The sequence below is a fragment of the Musa acuminata genome, chromosome BXJ1-9 (assembly GCF_036884655.1).
Source record: "Musa acuminata AAA Group cultivar baxijiao chromosome BXJ1-9, Cavendish_Baxijiao_AAA, whole genome shotgun sequence".
NCBI lineage: Eukaryota > Viridiplantae > Streptophyta > Magnoliopsida > Zingiberales > Musaceae > Musa > Musa acuminata.
In genome coordinates this window covers 2,653,954-2,672,482 of record NC_088335.1, presented here as the reverse complement: position 1 = coordinate 2,672,482, position 18,529 = coordinate 2,653,954, and the positions used below count along the sequence as shown (strand labels likewise).

At 39.1% G+C, this 18,529-nt stretch overlaps 1 protein-coding gene, 1 non-coding gene and 1 pseudogene across 4 annotated transcripts; 2 read left to right on the top strand and 1 right to left on the bottom strand.

Annotated features, from left to right (window-relative positions):
• Nucleotides 1–85: 85 nt before the first annotated feature.
• On the top strand, nt 86–166 carry TRNAL-CAG (transfer RNA leucine (anticodon CAG)). Its single transcript has one exon. It is a non-coding gene; the product is annotated as a tRNA-Leu (tRNA).
• A 3,571-nt stretch (nt 167–3,737) lies between these two features.
• Nucleotides 3,738–9,035, bottom strand: LOC103997253 (protein TOC75-3, chloroplastic-like; annotated as a pseudogene). The gene is made up of 7 exons (XR_010479065.1): nt 7,813–9,035; nt 6,249–6,470; nt 5,909–6,016; nt 5,267–5,458; nt 4,939–5,068; nt 4,189–4,443; nt 3,738–4,118 (listed from the first exon to the last, which is right to left on the bottom strand). The product of XR_010479065.1 is annotated as a protein TOC75-3, chloroplastic-like (transcript).
• A 330-nt stretch (nt 9,036–9,365) lies between these two features.
• Nucleotides 9,366–18,178, top strand: LOC103996894 (uncharacterized). Of its 2 annotated transcripts, none has more exons than XM_009417946.3 (12): nt 9,366–9,555; nt 9,700–9,789; nt 10,026–10,148; nt 10,242–10,409; nt 10,492–10,578; nt 10,722–10,861; nt 14,884–15,708; nt 15,806–15,931; nt 16,147–16,239; nt 16,317–16,357; nt 16,455–16,512; nt 17,437–18,178. In XM_009417946.3, exons 1-12 carry the CDS (start codon nt 9,535–9,537, stop codon nt 18,005–18,007), a joined length of 2,343 nt encoding a protein of 780 aa, XP_009416221.2. In that variant the 5' UTR covers nt 9,366–9,534; the 3' UTR covers nt 18,008–18,178. The 2 variants fall into 2 exon arrangements, with proteins under 2 accessions (XP_009416221.2, XP_009416220.2); XM_009417945.3 differs by having other exon boundaries at nt 16,440–16,512.
• The last annotated feature ends 351 nt before the right edge of the window (nt 18,179–18,529 follow it).

Genomic DNA, 18,529 nt, shown 5'->3' with positions numbered 1-18,529 from the left:
CTCGTTTGACGTTAAGAAAACCACCCGATAACCTTATTTCCTTAATTATATTATATCACAATTTATCATGGACAAAATGTCACATGTCAAGATGGCCGAGTTGGTCTAAGGCGCCAGTTTCAGGTACTGGTCCGAAAGGGCATGGGTTCGAATCCCATTCTTGACAGCTGTCAAATTTTTTTCCCGGATTTTATAGAAATTCTATAATTTGTAATTAAGTTGCGCAAATTCAATAAAAAAATAAAACCATAGTTTAATTCTAAAAAAAAAGTCCCTAGTTTTCATTATTTTTTTGTAACTTTCAAAAATTCTCTTAGCCTTTTTTTTATTTATATATCATAATCGATGATTTTATCCCATTCTTGACCGCTGTCAAATTTTTTTTCCGGATTTTATTGAAATTCTATAGTTTGTAATTAAGTTGCGCAAATTCAATAAAAAAATAAAACCATAGTTTAATTCTAAAAAAAAAGTCCCTAGTTTTCATAAATTTTTTGTAACTTTCAAAAATTCTCTTAGCTTTTTTTTTATTTATATATCATAACTGATGATTTTATCCCTAGTCGTTATGCTTTGCCCTCGCTGCTAGCGATAACAGTCTCATCGTTAGCCACAAGCAAGGTAGACGCATGACTAAGGACTTATGTCAGCTCGTAATCGCTCACCCTATCAGTAGATCCGATGAAGACAAGGATAAAATAATTTTTATATAAAAAGGATATTGTACAAATTTTTTTGAAAGTTAGCATACTCTACAAAAACTTCTCAAAACTAGGAGCTTTCCGAGAATCCGCTCAATTAAGTTGAAGTAAATTTATTTTTATTATTTAAAAATCTAAATTTTTTAATATATATATATATTACAATTAGATAAATGTTCAATTTATTTTTCTTTTCTTTTCAGACACTTAACTTAAAATATTTTTGGAATTGTAATGAATAAAATTTCCTTTTGCAATTGGGACTTGATAGATCCAGTTTTATGGGATTGTCTAAAAATGCTCAAATATTCAATTAAGTTGTTTTGCATTTGGAAATATTTATTGTGTGGAGTTGTGTAGTTATATGAACCGCGAATGAGTAATCTTAACATGAATGAACATACTTCCTATTAATCATTTGATTAATTAATTAATACATATCCTTTCATTTCAGAAGTCAGACACTTCAAATTTAGAAAGCATTCACTTAAATAAACAGATACATATCCTTTCACATCACATACAATGGGGATTAGAATCTAGAAGAAATTTCATTGCCAAGCACTACAGATCTTTAGAATTTCCAAGGAAATTATGGATAAAAATGAAGCTGTATATGGATACAGATAATGATGGCACAACAACTACAAAATCATTAATCACAATGTGACTAGAAGATGCCTGCAGGAAGAGAGAAAGATCAACAAAACTAGAGGACAAGGAACAGTGTAAAGAATTTTGCTGGAATGATAAGAAGAGGCAAATCCCATGGTGCCATGGCATCTCATGCAAAGGATGATCTACAGATACCTGGTGGAGAAGATAAATATGTTGTCAGTTCTCTCAGATGCTGAGTGGCTTGTTGGAGAAATATTCAGCAGCTTTGGGCACTCACCATTCATCATAATTTCTTGATTTCCGGTTGTAACTTCCCACAAATACAAACTAAATCACCTGCAAAGACCGAGAATTATTCAGTTCTTGGATTAACCTAATAGAGAAGTAATGTTAGATGTCCAAAAAAGTTGATAATAACATTAAAAGAGGAAAGGAGTTTAGCAGTTAAGTGTCCTATCTTCTGATAAAGAAGTCAGCTCAGATATTGCAGCACTGAATACCAAATATTAGTATCAGTGCATCGACGGAGCATGTGTGATGTCATGTAAATAATTCAATTACAGAAGTCAAGATGTCGAACGATGTGTTTTCTTGGTCAGGCAGTTCTTGCAAATCAATAGAAAAATTGAGACAATCATCTTCATAAATTTGTAGTAGCATGAAGCATGTACATACAATGGTTCTTGCTTGCAAGATGTGAAGTATGTTTAGACCAAAACTTCCAGTCAAGTATCTTTTTGTTCTTTATGGAATCAAATAAGTGATCAGAAGATGCTAAAAGTTCAACAATGGAGAAAGCCCTTAGTACTTGTCACGAAGAAGGTCAAAACCTCAGCTAAAAATAGCCATTACTGGTTTTGCAAAATAGGTTTCTCTCCACAAAACTCTGTTTTCTTTTACATGTGTACAATGTTTGTTCTTCCTTGTCCTCCGTTTATAATTATGGCTCTAGCAGAAAATGAATCCATGAGATTGCTTCACATTTAAGTTTATACTCTCAGGAATCAAAATGAGTACTTATTTCCACTTAACACACAAGATTCAACTTCGAGCTTCACTCGGAATTGACCGGCATAAGTTTCATAGATTTCTTGAATTCCAACAATAACCAGCTACTATGTTGTAGAGCATACTTCCAAATGCAGCAATTTAGGGTTCAAACATGCAGTAAGAAGTAATTCATCAATGCCAAAGCGAATGCCACACCACATTTATGAACATCGAAGGTATTTTCTACAAAGAAAGAACTAAAATAAGGTTCAAGTTATCGAAAATCACTGAAGCATCCAAGTTAAGTGCAAAAAGAATAGAGAAGAAAGAGGGAGAACGCTCACATATATCGTGTTTATTCTTCATCTTCTTCAATTTTCTGGCCAAACCCTCTGGGCCCAGTCCTCGCCTTGGCCTTTGCTTTTTTTCCTCCCTTCTTCGTCTTTTCTGCCTCCTCTTTCTCAAATTTATCTCTTTCTCTTTTCTGAAGAAAATCTTGCACTGCCAAGTAGATCACCTGCTCCGATTGCAAAACCAACAATTTACGACAAAACAAAAAAAAAATCAAAATTTGTCATCGTCCAAGCAAGCAAAATCCCATCTTTCAAGTATCACAATCAAGAAACAAGAAAAGAAAGCTCGCAAACAAGAATCTAGCCAACCACTACAATTGGTCACCAGAAAGAGGTAAAAGAGCAGCCTTTTGACTCCAGTCACCAAGGCTACAAGTGGTGACTGGAGTTGGGCAAGGGAGATTACCCCTACGGTGAGCATGAAGAGCCCAATAAAGGCGACGAAGAGAAGAGCAGAGACGACGGTGGACGCAGCGCTTTCTTCGGCGGCGGCGGGAATAATCTCCGGGGGCATAGCGTCCTCCGCGGCAACTGAAACCTGCCAAAGTCAATATCTTTTGAGCAGATCTCTTCCAAACCTTCTCTTTCACGTCCACCCATGTCGTCGAGGGCGAGCAGAAGAGGTCAGCGGGGGAGTTAGACCGAACCAGAGCTTAGAGGAAGCACTAAAGCCGCATTTCATTTCGGATGAAAATATAAAAATAAAAAATAAAAAAAATAATTTTAATATCAACAATGGAGGATTACATGATCCTCACCTTTCGTCGTCGTTCTTTTTATTCACAACAACCGCCCATAGTCTCAACAATGTCGTCATCCGTCATCATAAATTGAAACGTTAAAATTATCTTTTTATCTTTTGTTTTCATATTTTCATCGATAAAATCGATCAATATTAAGATAAATAAAACTATATATTTCATTTTTAAAATTATAGAGATTCTAATACAATTTTTTTAACTCTAAGGATATGGATAGTAAGGGGATCTAACTGCAAGGGATGATATGTAATTAGCCTGATTAAGTTCGGGTCTTTACACTCAATACAAAATAGAAAAAAAGGGAGACCAAAAAAGAACGAGCAAAGCCAATCAACTTCTTGTCGAAACAGATGCAAATACATATGAAAAGAAGTTTCATTTCTTAGAAAATCATGACAAAATGTCCGCTAATCTCCTCTCATGTGACTCAAAACTGTCACAGTCAGTAATGTGACTCAAACCCTTTCTCCGAACCTGAAAAATACTGCACCTGTCCCTGAGTTATGATCGGCTGCATACTCTGCTCTCACCATCCCAAGCTTCACACCGGCGCCATACGACGAGCCATGCCCTGCCCGATGGAAGAACTCGGTTGGGTTTCCTTTGACATCCTTAGAACTACCAAGATCATTCCCGTGCTCTGCAAATGCGTATATACAGGTGTTCTTCACCTGGATCCTCAGTTCGGCAGCGAGCTAAGTATGATTAAAGCATGGTTGGGTTCTAGATGTATAAATACAAGGAAATAACACTAAGGATGCCTACCTCGAGGATGTTTCTGCAGGCACCCAACTCGCCCATGTTGTATCCTCTTACGGAGTAGGGTCCTCCAAGAGTGAAAGCATCGTAACTTGGGAGGTCTGCCACACAGCCACCATAATGTCCATGCAGAACAAGAACAGGTGGTGGTGACTTGCCGACGCCTTCCTCGACTTGCTTCAACGGAACGAAGCGGGTTAATGTGAGTTGGTGTCGATTGAAGAAAGGAAAATTGCTCCCAATTCCAAGGCCTTGGTCTAACTGCAATGAAAGAAAATAAATGGCAGAAACAATGCATTAGAAGAAATATAAGATCGATGTGAATGATGGATTTCATTCTTGTTAACCATACAACTTTTGATGCACAAAGTCCAATTTTTTTTTCAAAAAGATTTCAAGTTGAGAAATAGGTCTGAGTGATGATCATTTTAGGCATTGAACATAGATGCACTGAAATGAGCTAGTCATGGCTACATGAAAATTTAGAATGGTTAGATGTTGTGCAGTCCCTGAAAAATAGAATTTTAGGCAACTAACTTTTAGGTGTGATACTATTCAGTTCATCTCTATGCTTTTCCTAAGCAGTGTAGACATGCATCCTCAATAAGATACCACTGAAGCTTTCACTGGAAGCATTCTATTGTTCACATTTCAATTAAAGCTACCCCACATTTGAGATCAGCATTCAGAACTAAGCACAGATGCCAAAGATATGAATTTGAATGTAAATGAAGAAAGTAAAAGACGAAAAGATACCTGAAAAACATCTCTTTGACCAACAATTGCACCATTTATAAATTTTGTGTTATCGCGAGTTATATTTGCCACGTGTTGTAATCTCCTCCATCACAAGTCCATAAGTGAATTTGCTTTGTCTAGTGAAGTTCTGAATATTCAATGATGAACATTATTTAAAAAAAATGCAGAAGTAAGACATATATATATATATACATGTGTATAGATACATATATACATATACATGTGTATATATACATATATACATATATATACATACATATATATATATATATATATATATATATATATATATAAGATAACAGATTGCTTCAACATTAACACCAACCTCCGTTATATTTGCTTTTAAGCCCACCCTGTCAATCCACACTGGTGGAACTTCATCAACACCTGGCCCGCCGGTGAAAACAGGACTTAACTTCCAGCTGTTAAAGCAGCTAGCACGAAAGGTCCGGTTGCGAGGGTTGGTCACACCATCCACATACGGATGCACATATTCAAGCTTAAAAGACAAATCATCCTAAACAAGAAAAAACAGCACAATTAGATACCTGCAAATCCTGCTAAATGAATATCTATTAACTATAAGATAAAGGTGAAATGCTGAGGCCGATGTTAAGGTTTTAGCTCTTGTACTAAATTTCCTAACTATATTCACAAAAAGGCAAATGAAAAGACCATTTCTATGTGAACCAGCTTGATGATTAACAAAGAGAATCAAGCATGCATGACCATGAATAAGGAGCACACAAAACAATGCCACAAGTGTTCCAAGTTGATATGCAACCAACAGAAAATATCTGAAGTTCTAAAAGCAGAGAATAAATGATATGCATCATCAGAAAGAATGTGCAGAATTTGAAATAAATGTGAATAACTACTTTCTGCTCTGTTAAAATTCAGAAGCTTGATTTCATTCTCGTGTTAAAAGAACCTTAAAAATTGTAAACATTATCCAGAATTCACAAACCTGAGGATTTAGCAGATTGCTAGATGTCACAGAACCAACTATCGATCTGTTCAATCCATTGATGTTCCTGTGTTCAAATGAAACAGTTCCACCAGGTTGAATTGATGCCTGAGAATAGGAAGTCTTTGATATAAGAATAGGAACTTGATGGAATAAATGAAATATCCTTGCAACTTTCCCACTAACATTGGGAAAAAAACATGTGAGATCTGAACAAATTTCACAAATTCTAGAACATAATATTCTTTCCCATTAACATTGGGAAAAAAACATGTGAGATCTGAACAAATTTCACAAATCCTAGAACAAAATATTGTAAGATCTTTGCAGACAGAAATACCAGTGTCGGCCGTCCGTTATGTCCAGGCACGATATTCCATTCTGAGCTTACTTCAGCTGATTTCTGTTCCAATTCTTTAAGCTTGATCTCAACAATGATTCCTCCTTCATTCTTTTCATCAGGTCGTGGGTTTACTTCTATGTTAGAGAACAAAGAAAGTGAATTGATATTCCTCAAAGCTTGTTTCCCTGCTTCCATATTGAAGACATGTCCTGCTCGAAGCTGCACCAAATAAATCACACAAGTTGTTAATAAAGACGAAAGTGTTTGCTGTTTAAAAATAAAATAGTCACTGAGACATAAAAAAATTATTTTAAACTAAAAACTGTTTAAATTGTAATAATTGAAACCAATCAAGAAATAGTCATAGATAATGCAGAAAAACTTGTCCTAACATCTGCAAACCTATTACAAATCACAATATATATCCAATTTCCAAATTCTCAACTCAAGTCCCATGATCCGTGTATAGTCTTGACCTCGGTTCTAGAACTGATGGTTCGGATTTCGAAACTAACGATTTTGGTTCAGCGGCATTTGGAACTGGAACTGGTTCGGTTCCAGGTGATTTCAGTTCAAGAACTGGCGGTTCCAGTTTGGAACTGCATATTTTATTATTTATTTATTTATTTATTTTTGAATTTCTGATAATACCCCTCCAATTAACTGTTTATTAAACTATTAGAAGGGTAGATTCAACATTTAAAAGGGCATTTAGTTTTTTTAATTTAGAACTGAACCGAATCAAACCACCGGTTTCGGTTCCTTGAAATTGGAACTGGAACAAAATCGAATCACCCTGGTTCAGGATCAATTCAGAACTGTTGAACCATTGACCAAGTTCGGTTCCGGTTCTGCAGTGGTTCAGCTTTGGTTTGAACCGAACTAGGGCTAGGGCTAAACTGTGTAATTGGATTGGACTTCTGAACTGAACCGCAGCCAGGGCAAACCGTGAATCATGTCTCATTGTCTATGCACATTACTGGACCATAATCTTGACGATCCTCTCTCCTAGGTGGTGTGAGTTATGACTCAAGCCTCATGATTCACCAATGTGAATACTTCAATCACAAGTCTAAGATGTCTAGACTCTGTATGGAAAATAAAAGAAAAGCAAAGGAAAAGATTAAGATTAGGCAGATAAGCATGTTCCAAGAAACATTTTCGCCACTCACAATTGGCTCAGGCAGTCTCAACAGAATTACTAAATAATATCCCAGCACTTGGGGGCTTTTCCAACATACAATACTCTATGGCCATGAACAAATTTGACTTCACATATCAAATTGATTCTTTCTTGTGGTGATTGTTTAAGCTAAATCTGAAACAATAGAACAACATGAAAACCAGTGCCATCAGAATGATTTTTCAGAGTTTGTATTGCAGCACTTCATGAAATGTCCTATTCAAAATACAGCATCCACCCTCATGAAACAAGTTTTTAGCCACCAAAGGAAAAGTTTCATCTTGTGCAATGGAAAAAACACACAGCATGAAATAAAAAACAGAAGGTTTTCTATTCAAGCGAAGGAAAACAGATACTAATTAGTCACACAAAGATTACCTGCTTTGGCAGCTCCCGGCGAATGACCCCAAGTTTGGTATTCCCCTCGCAGACATTCCCAAGCTTATCTTGGAATTGGATGGCCAGCTACGTGATGTCCCCTTCCACGACCTCGCAGACCACCTCCCTCGTGTTCAGATTCCCGAAGTTGACCACCTGGGCGCAAGCATACCCCTCGTCGTGGTACCACTTCTGGACCCGGTCCCGGATCCTCTGCAGCAACCTCGCGGTCACCCTCCCTTGCTCCCGAAGCATCTGCATCACTTCCCGCTGCACCGTCACGGGCAGCAAGCACGGCCTCGACCGTTCGATCCTATTCCTGTAGTCCCTCTCCTGGTTCCGGAAGTATTCCAGCTTCTCCTTATCCGTCATGTCCGGGTCCATCTCCATCTGCTTCGACTGCGGCATCAGGCCCACGTCGATGCACCGGAATGAGTCGGCGCCCTGCCACGTGCTCTCCAGAAAGGATACATTGACGGCGAGGGTGCCGTCGGGCTTTGTCTTGCCCTCGAGGTCCACCCGCTCGAACATGCCGCAGGAGGCCAGGGTCTCTAGCTCCTTCTGAAGCTGGGCTTTGGTGTAGACGCCGCCGGGGCGGAGGGAGACCATCTCGAAGAAGGAGTCCTCCGTGCCGGCGACGGTGCTCGGTCGAATAAGAGGATCTCCGAGATCTTGTACCGCTTAAGCCCGCTAAGCTGGACGACTATATTCGCAGGGAGTCCGTGGGAGTCCCACTCCACGCTGCCGGCGGATGTGGCCTGCTCTTTCTCGTTCGCGGACGCCGGCAACGGGGAGAACACATTGGACCAGAAGCCACCCCCGTCGCCGCCCCAGCCCCAACCACCACCACCTCCTCCTCCTCCTCCGCCGCCGCCGTTAGCGGGGGGGAGGAATGGAAGAGAGATGGAAGAGGAATCCGCCGCCCGCAGCTGCGGCGACGGACGCGGCAGCGGAGTTGAAGACGGATAGGGTAATCTTGGGTTTCAACGGAACGGGAAGACCATGGGAGGGGGATCTTTCGGAGGAGAGGTCGCAATCGGGAAGGCTGGCAGCGAAGACGAAGGAGGAGGCAGAGGATGAGGAGGAGGAGGGTCTGCGACGCCATGGGGCGGCGGCGGTGGAGGAATGGGTTTGGGCACGAGGGAATTGGGTCGGAGATAAGAGAGCCATGGCGGCTTTGCTTCGGAAGAGAGAGGAGGACGAGGCCGAGACGATTACGAGAGGTTCTCGGCGATAATATTAAGGAGGTAATGTTACCCCACTGAGCTCACTTTTCACGTTGCCATCGGTAGAGAAGACACGAAGGAAAGACACGCGACTAACGGCACCAGGCGGTGACGAGAGATGAATAAAAACCAAAGTGGGTTAACTTGAGGCCCATCAAGTGACCCAGATCGGCCCATATAGGAATCATCAGAGCTAATTGGTAATCTTAAAGAGACCCAACTAAAAAGACCAATAGTAATCCATAAACTATTACATGGGCCGGACTTATTTCATGAACAGTGTTCGATGCGATCATAAATACGCGATCGTTCTCCACGTTAAAACCTCGGTTTCTTTGTTGGTCATCAACACAGTGCTCGATCGGCTCGGCTCGACTCGACGAGATAGGGTTTCTGTTGGAGGGACGGAGGAAGCCCTCGGGTCGTCGCGGCGATAAGACTTCGAGGGTTTGGCTCGTCTTCCTTTGCGTCGATACCCTAGACGACGAATAGGAAGATGTCGGGCGGCTTCTTTCGGGTAAGCGAAGCCCCGCCTCTCTCCTTTCTCGGATTTGATATTTCCCTCGGTCGCCCCCTTCCATGTGCCCCGATTCGCTTCCAATTTCTCGCAATTTAGGGGGTCAATTAGGGTTTTAATGGCTTCCTGACCTGTGGATTTTAGGGTACCTCCGCGGAGCAGGATACTCGCTTCTCCAACAAGCAGGCGAAGTTGCTGAAGAGCCAGAAGTTCGCTGCGGAGCTCGATCACCCTGTGAGTGCTCGTTTGGTTGATCTACGGTTCGATTGCGATGGATATCTCATTTGTCATTAAATCTGTGGTTTGGATGAGAAGATCTGTCGAAGAACTTTGTACTAGTTTGTAATAAAAGCGTGATTGTTCATTATTTTGTATTTATTTGTCATGTAAAGAACGCCTGAAAAGACATCTTCGTTTTTCCCTTGTTGGCTGTTCACAAAATAAAATCTTGTTTTGAACTCTATCTGTAGGTGGATATGACAAAGGTGCAGATGGATGTGATCAGGCCATGGATTGCAACAAGGGTAACCGAGCTTCTAGGTTTTGAAGATGAAGTCCTCATTAACTTCGTATATGGACTTCTTGATGGCAAGGCATGCTATTACTAGTGTCTATTATTTTAGTATACAACAAATGCATTGCGTTGAATATAGTATCAAGTGCTCATTTCCAAGTTGTCCACACAGGAGGTAGATGGTAAACAGATTCAGATCCAGCTCACTGGATTCCTGGAAAAGAATACAGGAAAGTTTATGAAGGAGCTTTGGGGACTTCTGCTCAGTGCACAAAATAATGCCAGTGGTGTCCCTCAGCAGTTTTTGAATGCCAAAGAAGAGGAAATGAAAAAAAGAAAGGTTTTTTGAACTTTGATTCTTCTATGCTGCTCGCATTGTTTAATTCTTAACCTTGTATTCTTATATGCTGTTACTGTCATAGGTGGAGAGCGATAGAATTACTGAGGAGATTCAGAAGAGAAAGGAGAAAGAGGGAAGAGACTTTGAACAAGGGAATAAAAGGAGAATGGTATTTAGCTTCTCTGATCTGCAGTTCGCTTTTTCATATCTGAACTTATTTTCTGTTTTAACTTGTGGTTGTCTCTCTATGCCATTCAGCTAGCCTCTCCGATTATTAGGGTTCATATACTTCTTTACCTCAAACTACTGTAGGATGTGGAGGCTGACAATTCAAGATTGGCTAATGCTACTTCTGGCTGGAGTTCGGAACATCCACTGGATAAGACTTCCAGTGTTCAGCCTGAGACGGAGAGAGATGTGGACATGCGGCGGAGTCCAATATTGAAAGGACGGTTAGTAAAGAATGCTTGACACACTTTTTAACCCGAGCTGTCTTTTTGCATCTTGTCATTCTTCATATATGACAAATATTATTTATAGGAGAACTTGATTTCTTCTGATAGGCTTTTGGACATCCACCAGAGTTATTTCATTCCACGTGATGTATAAGCTGCTTAGCACCTTTTGTGAAGTGTAGGATTTTTCTTTTTACTGTCATAAACTACATTTCTTTACATTCATGTCATGTGCACTTGTGCACTATTTAAAAACATTTTGAAAGGCAGAAATTAGACCAAACTCAATCTGAATGTTGGATTTACTCTCTTGGTTCACATGGGTCTCCTCTTAAGGAATTGCCAAGTGATATGCAGAAACTGGACTTAGAAGTCTCCCTACTTTCAAGGTATGTGGACGATGATGTTTTTGGTGGGTTGCCTTCTTTAGGTTTATGGTTCTCCAAAGTAATTGTATGGTTACAAGTGAAAACTATGTAGGTATGACCTTGATATTGCATTTGGTGTTGGCGCCAACCCCATGTTGCCGTCATGATGGCCTTATTAAGTTTGAAGTCTGACATGTCTACTGTGAATTAGTTGCACAATCAACAATAGAAGTTTAAAATTCCTGGGAAACTTTTGAGAGCTGCAAATTTTAAAGAACTTCATTTTGTTGAGTAAATTTGTGATTCAAAACTCATTTGCGCAGCAACAATGTGTCTTTTCTTTTTTGTCTTCGGATTTTTTTATCACTGGTTAGCTATTGACCTTATTTTTAGTTCTTTCACAATGGCTATGCATTTCAAATAGTTAATTAGGATTCTTGTTGTTTGTCTGTAGGTTTCCTTATTTTGATCCATTTCAATAGTTCTTCCCTTCCTAGAAACACCAGTAAGTGGAAGAAAATATGTTGTGTGTTTTCTCTTTCTACTTAATTTCCCTAAATATCATTGCCAAACTGCTGACAGATCTTGGAGTATACTTCTCTAAGTCACCCAATTTCTTGCAATATTCTTATATACAAGGCATAAAGATTGTTGCCTATAAACACGTTGGTATTTGGACAATTAGATGTCAGATGATGACTTAATTCTGGGGATTTTGTAATAATGAGTTTTTTTCTTTAACAATAAGTTTTTTTCTAGTTAAAGAATATATGTTTCTGATAATTGATAGAGTTGAACTTTGTAATACAAAGTGATATGCTCATGTACATGCAAGTGTTTTTTGCATGCCTGTATACAAGTGGTTCACAGTATGGGTTTTGCATGATTAATTGTGTGGAAACTTCTGGGCAAGCTAGCTATCAGCATACGGATATATTTTTTGTTTGCAAGTGTTTGTGGATATCTTAACATATCATGTCAGAGGTATCACTATTTACTTTTTGTTTGTTTCTGGAACAACTATCACAATAAAATATTGTTTCTTCTAATTGTTGACTGTATAGATTGATGCATGTTGGCAATCTTCCCTTTGCCATTCTTGTGCACATTGTATTTTTACATTGCTTCATTTTTCCTTGTTGCTGATGCAACTTCCTAGCGTGTACTTGCTGATTATATGGAATTAATTGTTATACTCGATTTTCTTGGTTTTTGTAATTCTACTAGATATTTTTTTAGCTTGGAGGCATTTGAAACCATTTGATTGTTGCATGTGCTTTTTACCTTTGTATGGGGAGGGAAAGCTTGGTCTTAGTATTTGTTGGTTCTCATAGACATGAACAGGATCGCTTTCTTGTTAGATTTATTCCAATTAGCTTAGTAATATTGAAGGGGATGAATTGTACTTATGAATCTTTGGTAATGTGAGCTTGATTAAGCCATAAGCTAATTTTTTTTCTCTTGTTTTTATTTAGGCTCTACATTTCTTCCCACTTGAATGATAATTCTCCTATTCGGTAATAATGTTTGTTGTTCATTTATGCTCTCTCCAATTATTTAGGAATTATTACCTAGTTTTAACTGTTAATCATAATTTCTTTCTTTAGGGCTTCTTTACCAAGCCGGTCATTCAGCAAATCAGCTTCTAAGTCTGGGATATCAAGATGCCTTCTCTTTTGTGATCATTTAAGAACTTTCCTTAAAACTGAGACTTGATTACATACTGCTTCTCTCTACAAATATTACAAGCAGTATTTGATAATGACATTATCCTATTCCATGCAATTGTTGAATAACTTGAATTGCTGTGTACATAGGTGCGTAGTTTCTGAGCAATCTACTTAGTTCCTCTTCATCATTCATTTCCCGAAGTTATTTATTAATCCAGTAAAAGTCTTTAACTAAAGGCATGTACTAAAAGGTTTTTAATTTTGCCATATATGTAGATCTTAACTGAAAAATAAAAAAACTGATAACCTATCATGTTCTTTTTAATGCATAAATGATGATTACGTACTATTGAACTTATTTATACAAATCATATGGAAGTACAATTATGGGTGGCTTGTTGTTGATATGTTTTATACACGATGAAGAACTCTATATTGATGTCTTTCCAGTTACAACTTTATATGTTGTCTATTGAACTTTGTTTTTACTAGAAAACAAGGATATAACTAACCCATATGTTGCCAATCAAAGATAATTGAAGTTTGCAGGCCATGGTGGGGGGATGGTACTTATGTTGGAATGAATGAGTTTTTTTTCTTGTTTTAAGAAATATGGGTGATCATATGTTAGTTTTAATTTAGTTGGCCACCACATTTCTTAAACGACATACCATAGATAAAATATCTGAAAAGGTACCTTTTAAAGGCATCTCCTTCTAGAGAGGCTCAAGTATCATTATATGAAAAGAATACAACTACAATATTACTTGCAATATCTTGAGGAGACATGAGAAACTCTGGGGTCTTCGGTTTATTTCATTTCTTTGTATATTTTACTCATATTTTTTCTGGATCATATAGTTTCTACCATGATATAGCGGTTTGATTTTCTCCCCTCCTTTTGAAGTAAAAATCTAAGCTGTTGAGAAATGCTGTTCTTTTGCTTGTAATGAAATTTTTTGTATTTTTGACAGAACACTTGTATGACATGACTTGTGGAACATATATCTAAAAAAGATCATTTCTTGTCACTCTTTATTCATATAAATGGCCAGTTTGGGCACCATGAAAAATCTAAGTCACAATGCTCTTGACTTAATTGTAGGCATTACCTTACAGAATTCACTGGTAGAAAACAAACCCCAATAACAGGGACATTATGACTTGTTGTTGTTGTAATATAGAGAGTGAAGCAATGAGTGTCTCATGAAGAATGGAGAATGACTCTCTCCCCCTTTCTTTTCTTTTCATTTCTCTCACTTTCATACGCACCTTAAGAGTCTGTGGATGGATGTCAATTTTTTTATTGTCACTTGATTTTTGTAAACAAAATAAAAAAGAGATCTAAATCAGCAAAGATGATAGGAAGGAATTATGGGCTATGGTTTGCTGAAATTTTTTTTTGCGTTAGTGCAGCGTTAAGCATCATCATGTTCATCTTTATATTGTATGTTTGTTGGGTTTAAGATAGTTTGAGGCATTGCTTCAAAAAATTTATTTATGCGAGATGTCAAATGATTGTCAGTATTTCAACTTTTTGGTAACATGTCAATATGTTTCACGGCTGGTCGTCGAAGAACTATGGTGTTGCCTGTATTACCCATGTGGAGTTCTAGGTTTTTTTTTATATTTTTGTCCTCTGTTTAAATGTAGCTAGTTCTATTGATCTAGTAGTCAGTTTTTTTTATTTTTTATTCATAAACGACCAGTGTTATTTCTTGAACTAGATATTTAGCACTAGCTTTAATAAATTCATGACTCACTTGATGCAACATCTGTTTATTTTCTTGCAAGTCTTCTATTTGTGTTTCATTTAGTAGGAGCCCTCTGATGTTAGTTTCTTCTAAAGCATTCTTGGCTTGTTGTCTGTGAGAAACTAATTTATGTATTTGTTTCATAGACAAGTTTCTTCTCTATATCTTTTGGTTTGTTGTGTTGGTTCTTTGGCAATAAACACAGTCTTTTGTCCTTCATTTACCAGGAATGGACGATCAAGGAGTGTCTCTGTTTCATCTCAGTCCCAAGGGCATTCAGTTTCACCTATTAGGCAGTATCATTCTCCGGGCAGGCACTCCATTCCATCTGAAAGGCGGCACAAGTCTACAGCTCGAAGTTCCATTTCTCCTCGCCGCAGATATTCCCCACGGAATAACTGGTCACCTTCGAGGCACAGATCACCTTATGGTAGACGAGGATCACCTTCAAAATCAAGGCATAGATCTCCTCCACTCATTCAACGAAGATCATCAAGGTCTCCATCATTCTTGCGCCGTAGGTCTCCTTCTCCCTCACACCATAGGTCCCCAGTACAAAGCCGCAGGAGATCACCCTCTTCCATACGCCGCAGAAGGTCACCCTCTCCCTCGCGCAACAGGAGGTCACCTTCTCCCATGCACCGTAGGAGGTCACCCTCTCCCACACGTCGCAGGTCACCCTCTCCCATGCGCCGCAGGAGATCACCCTCTCCTGTGCACCGTAGGAGGTCCCCATTTCCCATGCGCCGCAGGAGGTCCCCATCTCCCATGCACCGCAGGAGGTCCCCATCTCCCATGCACCGCAGGAGGTCACCCTCTCTGACACGGCCCAGGAGGTCACCCTCTCCGACACGCTCCAGGAGGTCACCTTCTCTGATGCATGACCAATCTCCTATTAGGCACAGGCCTTTATCTCCTTCAACGCATGGTTCTTTGTCTCCTCTGAGGAGACCGGCCCCACATAAGTCTCCACAACAGAGAAAGACGTCTCCTCTGCATTCACCAAGAATCTATCGTGCAGATTCTCAAGTGTCTCTGGGTGCAAGGAAGAGGTCCTGATGCTGAGATATTCTTATCTGTTTTAGGCTATCTGATTATTCCCAATGCTTCAGTTTGTATACCATGTCTGAACTGCTAATATATGTGCAGGAGTCGGAGCCCTTACATGAGTAGTAGCCCATCTAATCCGGCTCGTAGAGATTCAAGTAGGGAAACTGATAGGAGAACTAATGGCTTTGATTCCAAAAGATATCAGGATGAATATACATCTGAGAGGTAGTTCTTATAGCAGTTCCTGTTTACTCATTGTCTTTAGTTTGACATCTTTATGGAGAGTGTAACATATCTTTATGGTATATTGCTACAGATGTTCTTAGCTTAGCCTCTTTTTTGACAGATAGGTGCTTCTATGTTGCAAATGATGTTTGCACTCATTCTAGACATAGACTTTTATAGACATGATAAGGATTGATCACTAAATGATATTGCAGGGTCGCTGAAAATGCCGCTAAAAAAACTGAAAAGCAAAGGCTTCACAAAAGCCAAGGAAGGAATGGCAAAGAGGAACAAGCTAGTCCTGTCAGGTAAAGCCTTTTCTTTCATTCTATGCAATTTAAAATCTTTTCCTTGATTCTAAGACCATGCACATTCTGATTATCAGGGAGGATGCCCATCATAGAACTGAATCCTCATCCAAGAAAGGTAAAAATTCACTAGCATATGCAAAGAAGAAAATATCTCATGCTAATTAATTTAGTTGGATATATGTATAATGTATTAGCAGTTGATCACTCTCCAGGTACTCGAGGTCATCCTACTAATGTGAAGTTAAAACAGAGTGAAAGTGAACATAACAGGTGATCAGCATCCTATATTTTGCTTTTGTCTTAATTTCTCATAGTTTTCTTCTGTCCTGAAGTAAATTTCCCCATATCCTTTTCTGTTCCCTTTCTGATGCACCCAAGTAGATATTCTTGTTAGCTAATCTCGGTGAATAATAGGCATGCAAACACTTACAACTGCTAAACCTTTAAAAGCATGACTGTAAGTGTTAACACAGTTCAACAGGAACCATTCTTGATGTTAAAACTTAAAACAAATAAGATTGAAGTAGAGCTAAAATTCTAGCACATTCTGATAAGTAATTTCTTATAAGTCAGTGTAATAATTTGTGAGTGTCCACCTAAAAAGGAAAACAAGTTGAAGTTAGATTTGCTAGGTTTTAACAGTGCTGAAGCAACAGAAAACTAGATCTAAGGATTTTGAAGGCAGAATGTTGGGGTGGCATGTAGAGAATGGAAGGTGGAGTGCGTAGTGAAAAACTATGCAAGGAGTGCTTCTAGTCAAAAGGAATAAAATAGTTGTTGGATCTGTCACAGTGGAGGAAGAACAGGTATCAGAGAGAAGCATGTAAGTTTTTCGTTCAACATTGAGCCTGCAAGAATTGAAAGAGATGGTGGGTGCAGCAATTGTCTACCAAAATGAAAGCAAATCTCCCTGAACATTGGCTCACCATTTACATTTTGGTTTATTTGGACCTGTTTAGAATTGGTAATGCTTAACTTCTATTTGAGTCAAATCTTTTTTAATAGTTCTGTAACTCTTCTGGCATATTTATTTTGAGTTTACAAGTCTGATGGGCTTGGACCAAACAGACGGTGAAATATTCGTCTTTTCCCTCCACCCCCTCCTTTTATTCTGCTTTTCTGTAGAAACAGTTCTTTGTCAACATAGCCTAGTAGCTGCATGGATATTTGACAAATCATATTTATGCCTGGCAGTAATATGGATCTTCCTACAAGACACGTACGACAAGTTTCATCAGAATCTCCGAACGAAATGGAATATGATACAAAACACTTCAAAAGACCCAAGAGAAAACAAGAGACAAGCAGTCAAAGCAATCCTTCGGATTTGGAAGGGACTGATACTCCCAAAAACAGGAGTTCCGAGAAGAGAAAGCATAAAAAGTACGAGCATAAAAAGGGTTCAGATGACAGTTCTGAATCTGATTCTGATCCTGAAGCTAAGAAGGAAGCTAAGAGAAGAAGGAAGGAAGAAAGAAGGTTACGCAAGGAGGAAAGACGAAGAAAGCGCGAAGAGAAGCACCAGAAGAGGTTAGAACGCCGTGCGAGCAAGCTTAAAATGCGGCCGATGGATACCGTGATGCCCCCATCTGATTTTGAGAAAGAGCACAGTGATGCTGGCAAATCAGATGATGAAGCTGCGACTAGGAAGGGTCCTCACATAGCTGACGCAGAAGAAACAGAGTCCGAGGAGAAGCAGCTTGAGATCAAGCTTCGGGAGAAGGCCCTGGAATCTCTTAGAGCAAGGAAGGCCACTAGCCATTAATTTATGGTCACCACAGTGAGATTTAACTTTCCTTGATTTCCTGCTCTTTGTGATTCTATTTGCATTTGACACCTACCACCAAGTACTAGGCGGCGTAATCTTCTTGTATATCAGACTTTTGGATGTACTCTAATTTTACTCTTTGTCAGCAGCTAAAAATTATTTAGATGATGATTTTGTTGTGTTAATAGTTTGTTTTTGGTGACGTAGGTTTCTCTCTATGCAAGTTCTTCAGCTTGCTTTCTTAGAACAATGACGCCGCCGTTGGTGTACTACACACATTTTGTCTTATTAGCAGGCCGAGAGGTGAAGAGTACGAGAGTGTTCAGCTGTAAGAGAGTAGTAGTAGTGCATTGTGGCAGTTGGAAGTTGAAGTTGATTTCTACATCATACGTACATCGCACATCATCAAGGATGGACTAAACGAGTACTCCTGCATGGTCACGACTTACCACGTATTCTTAGAGAAGAGAATCTAACACATGATCTACTGTATATAGATTTTATCCCTACGCTTTGTCT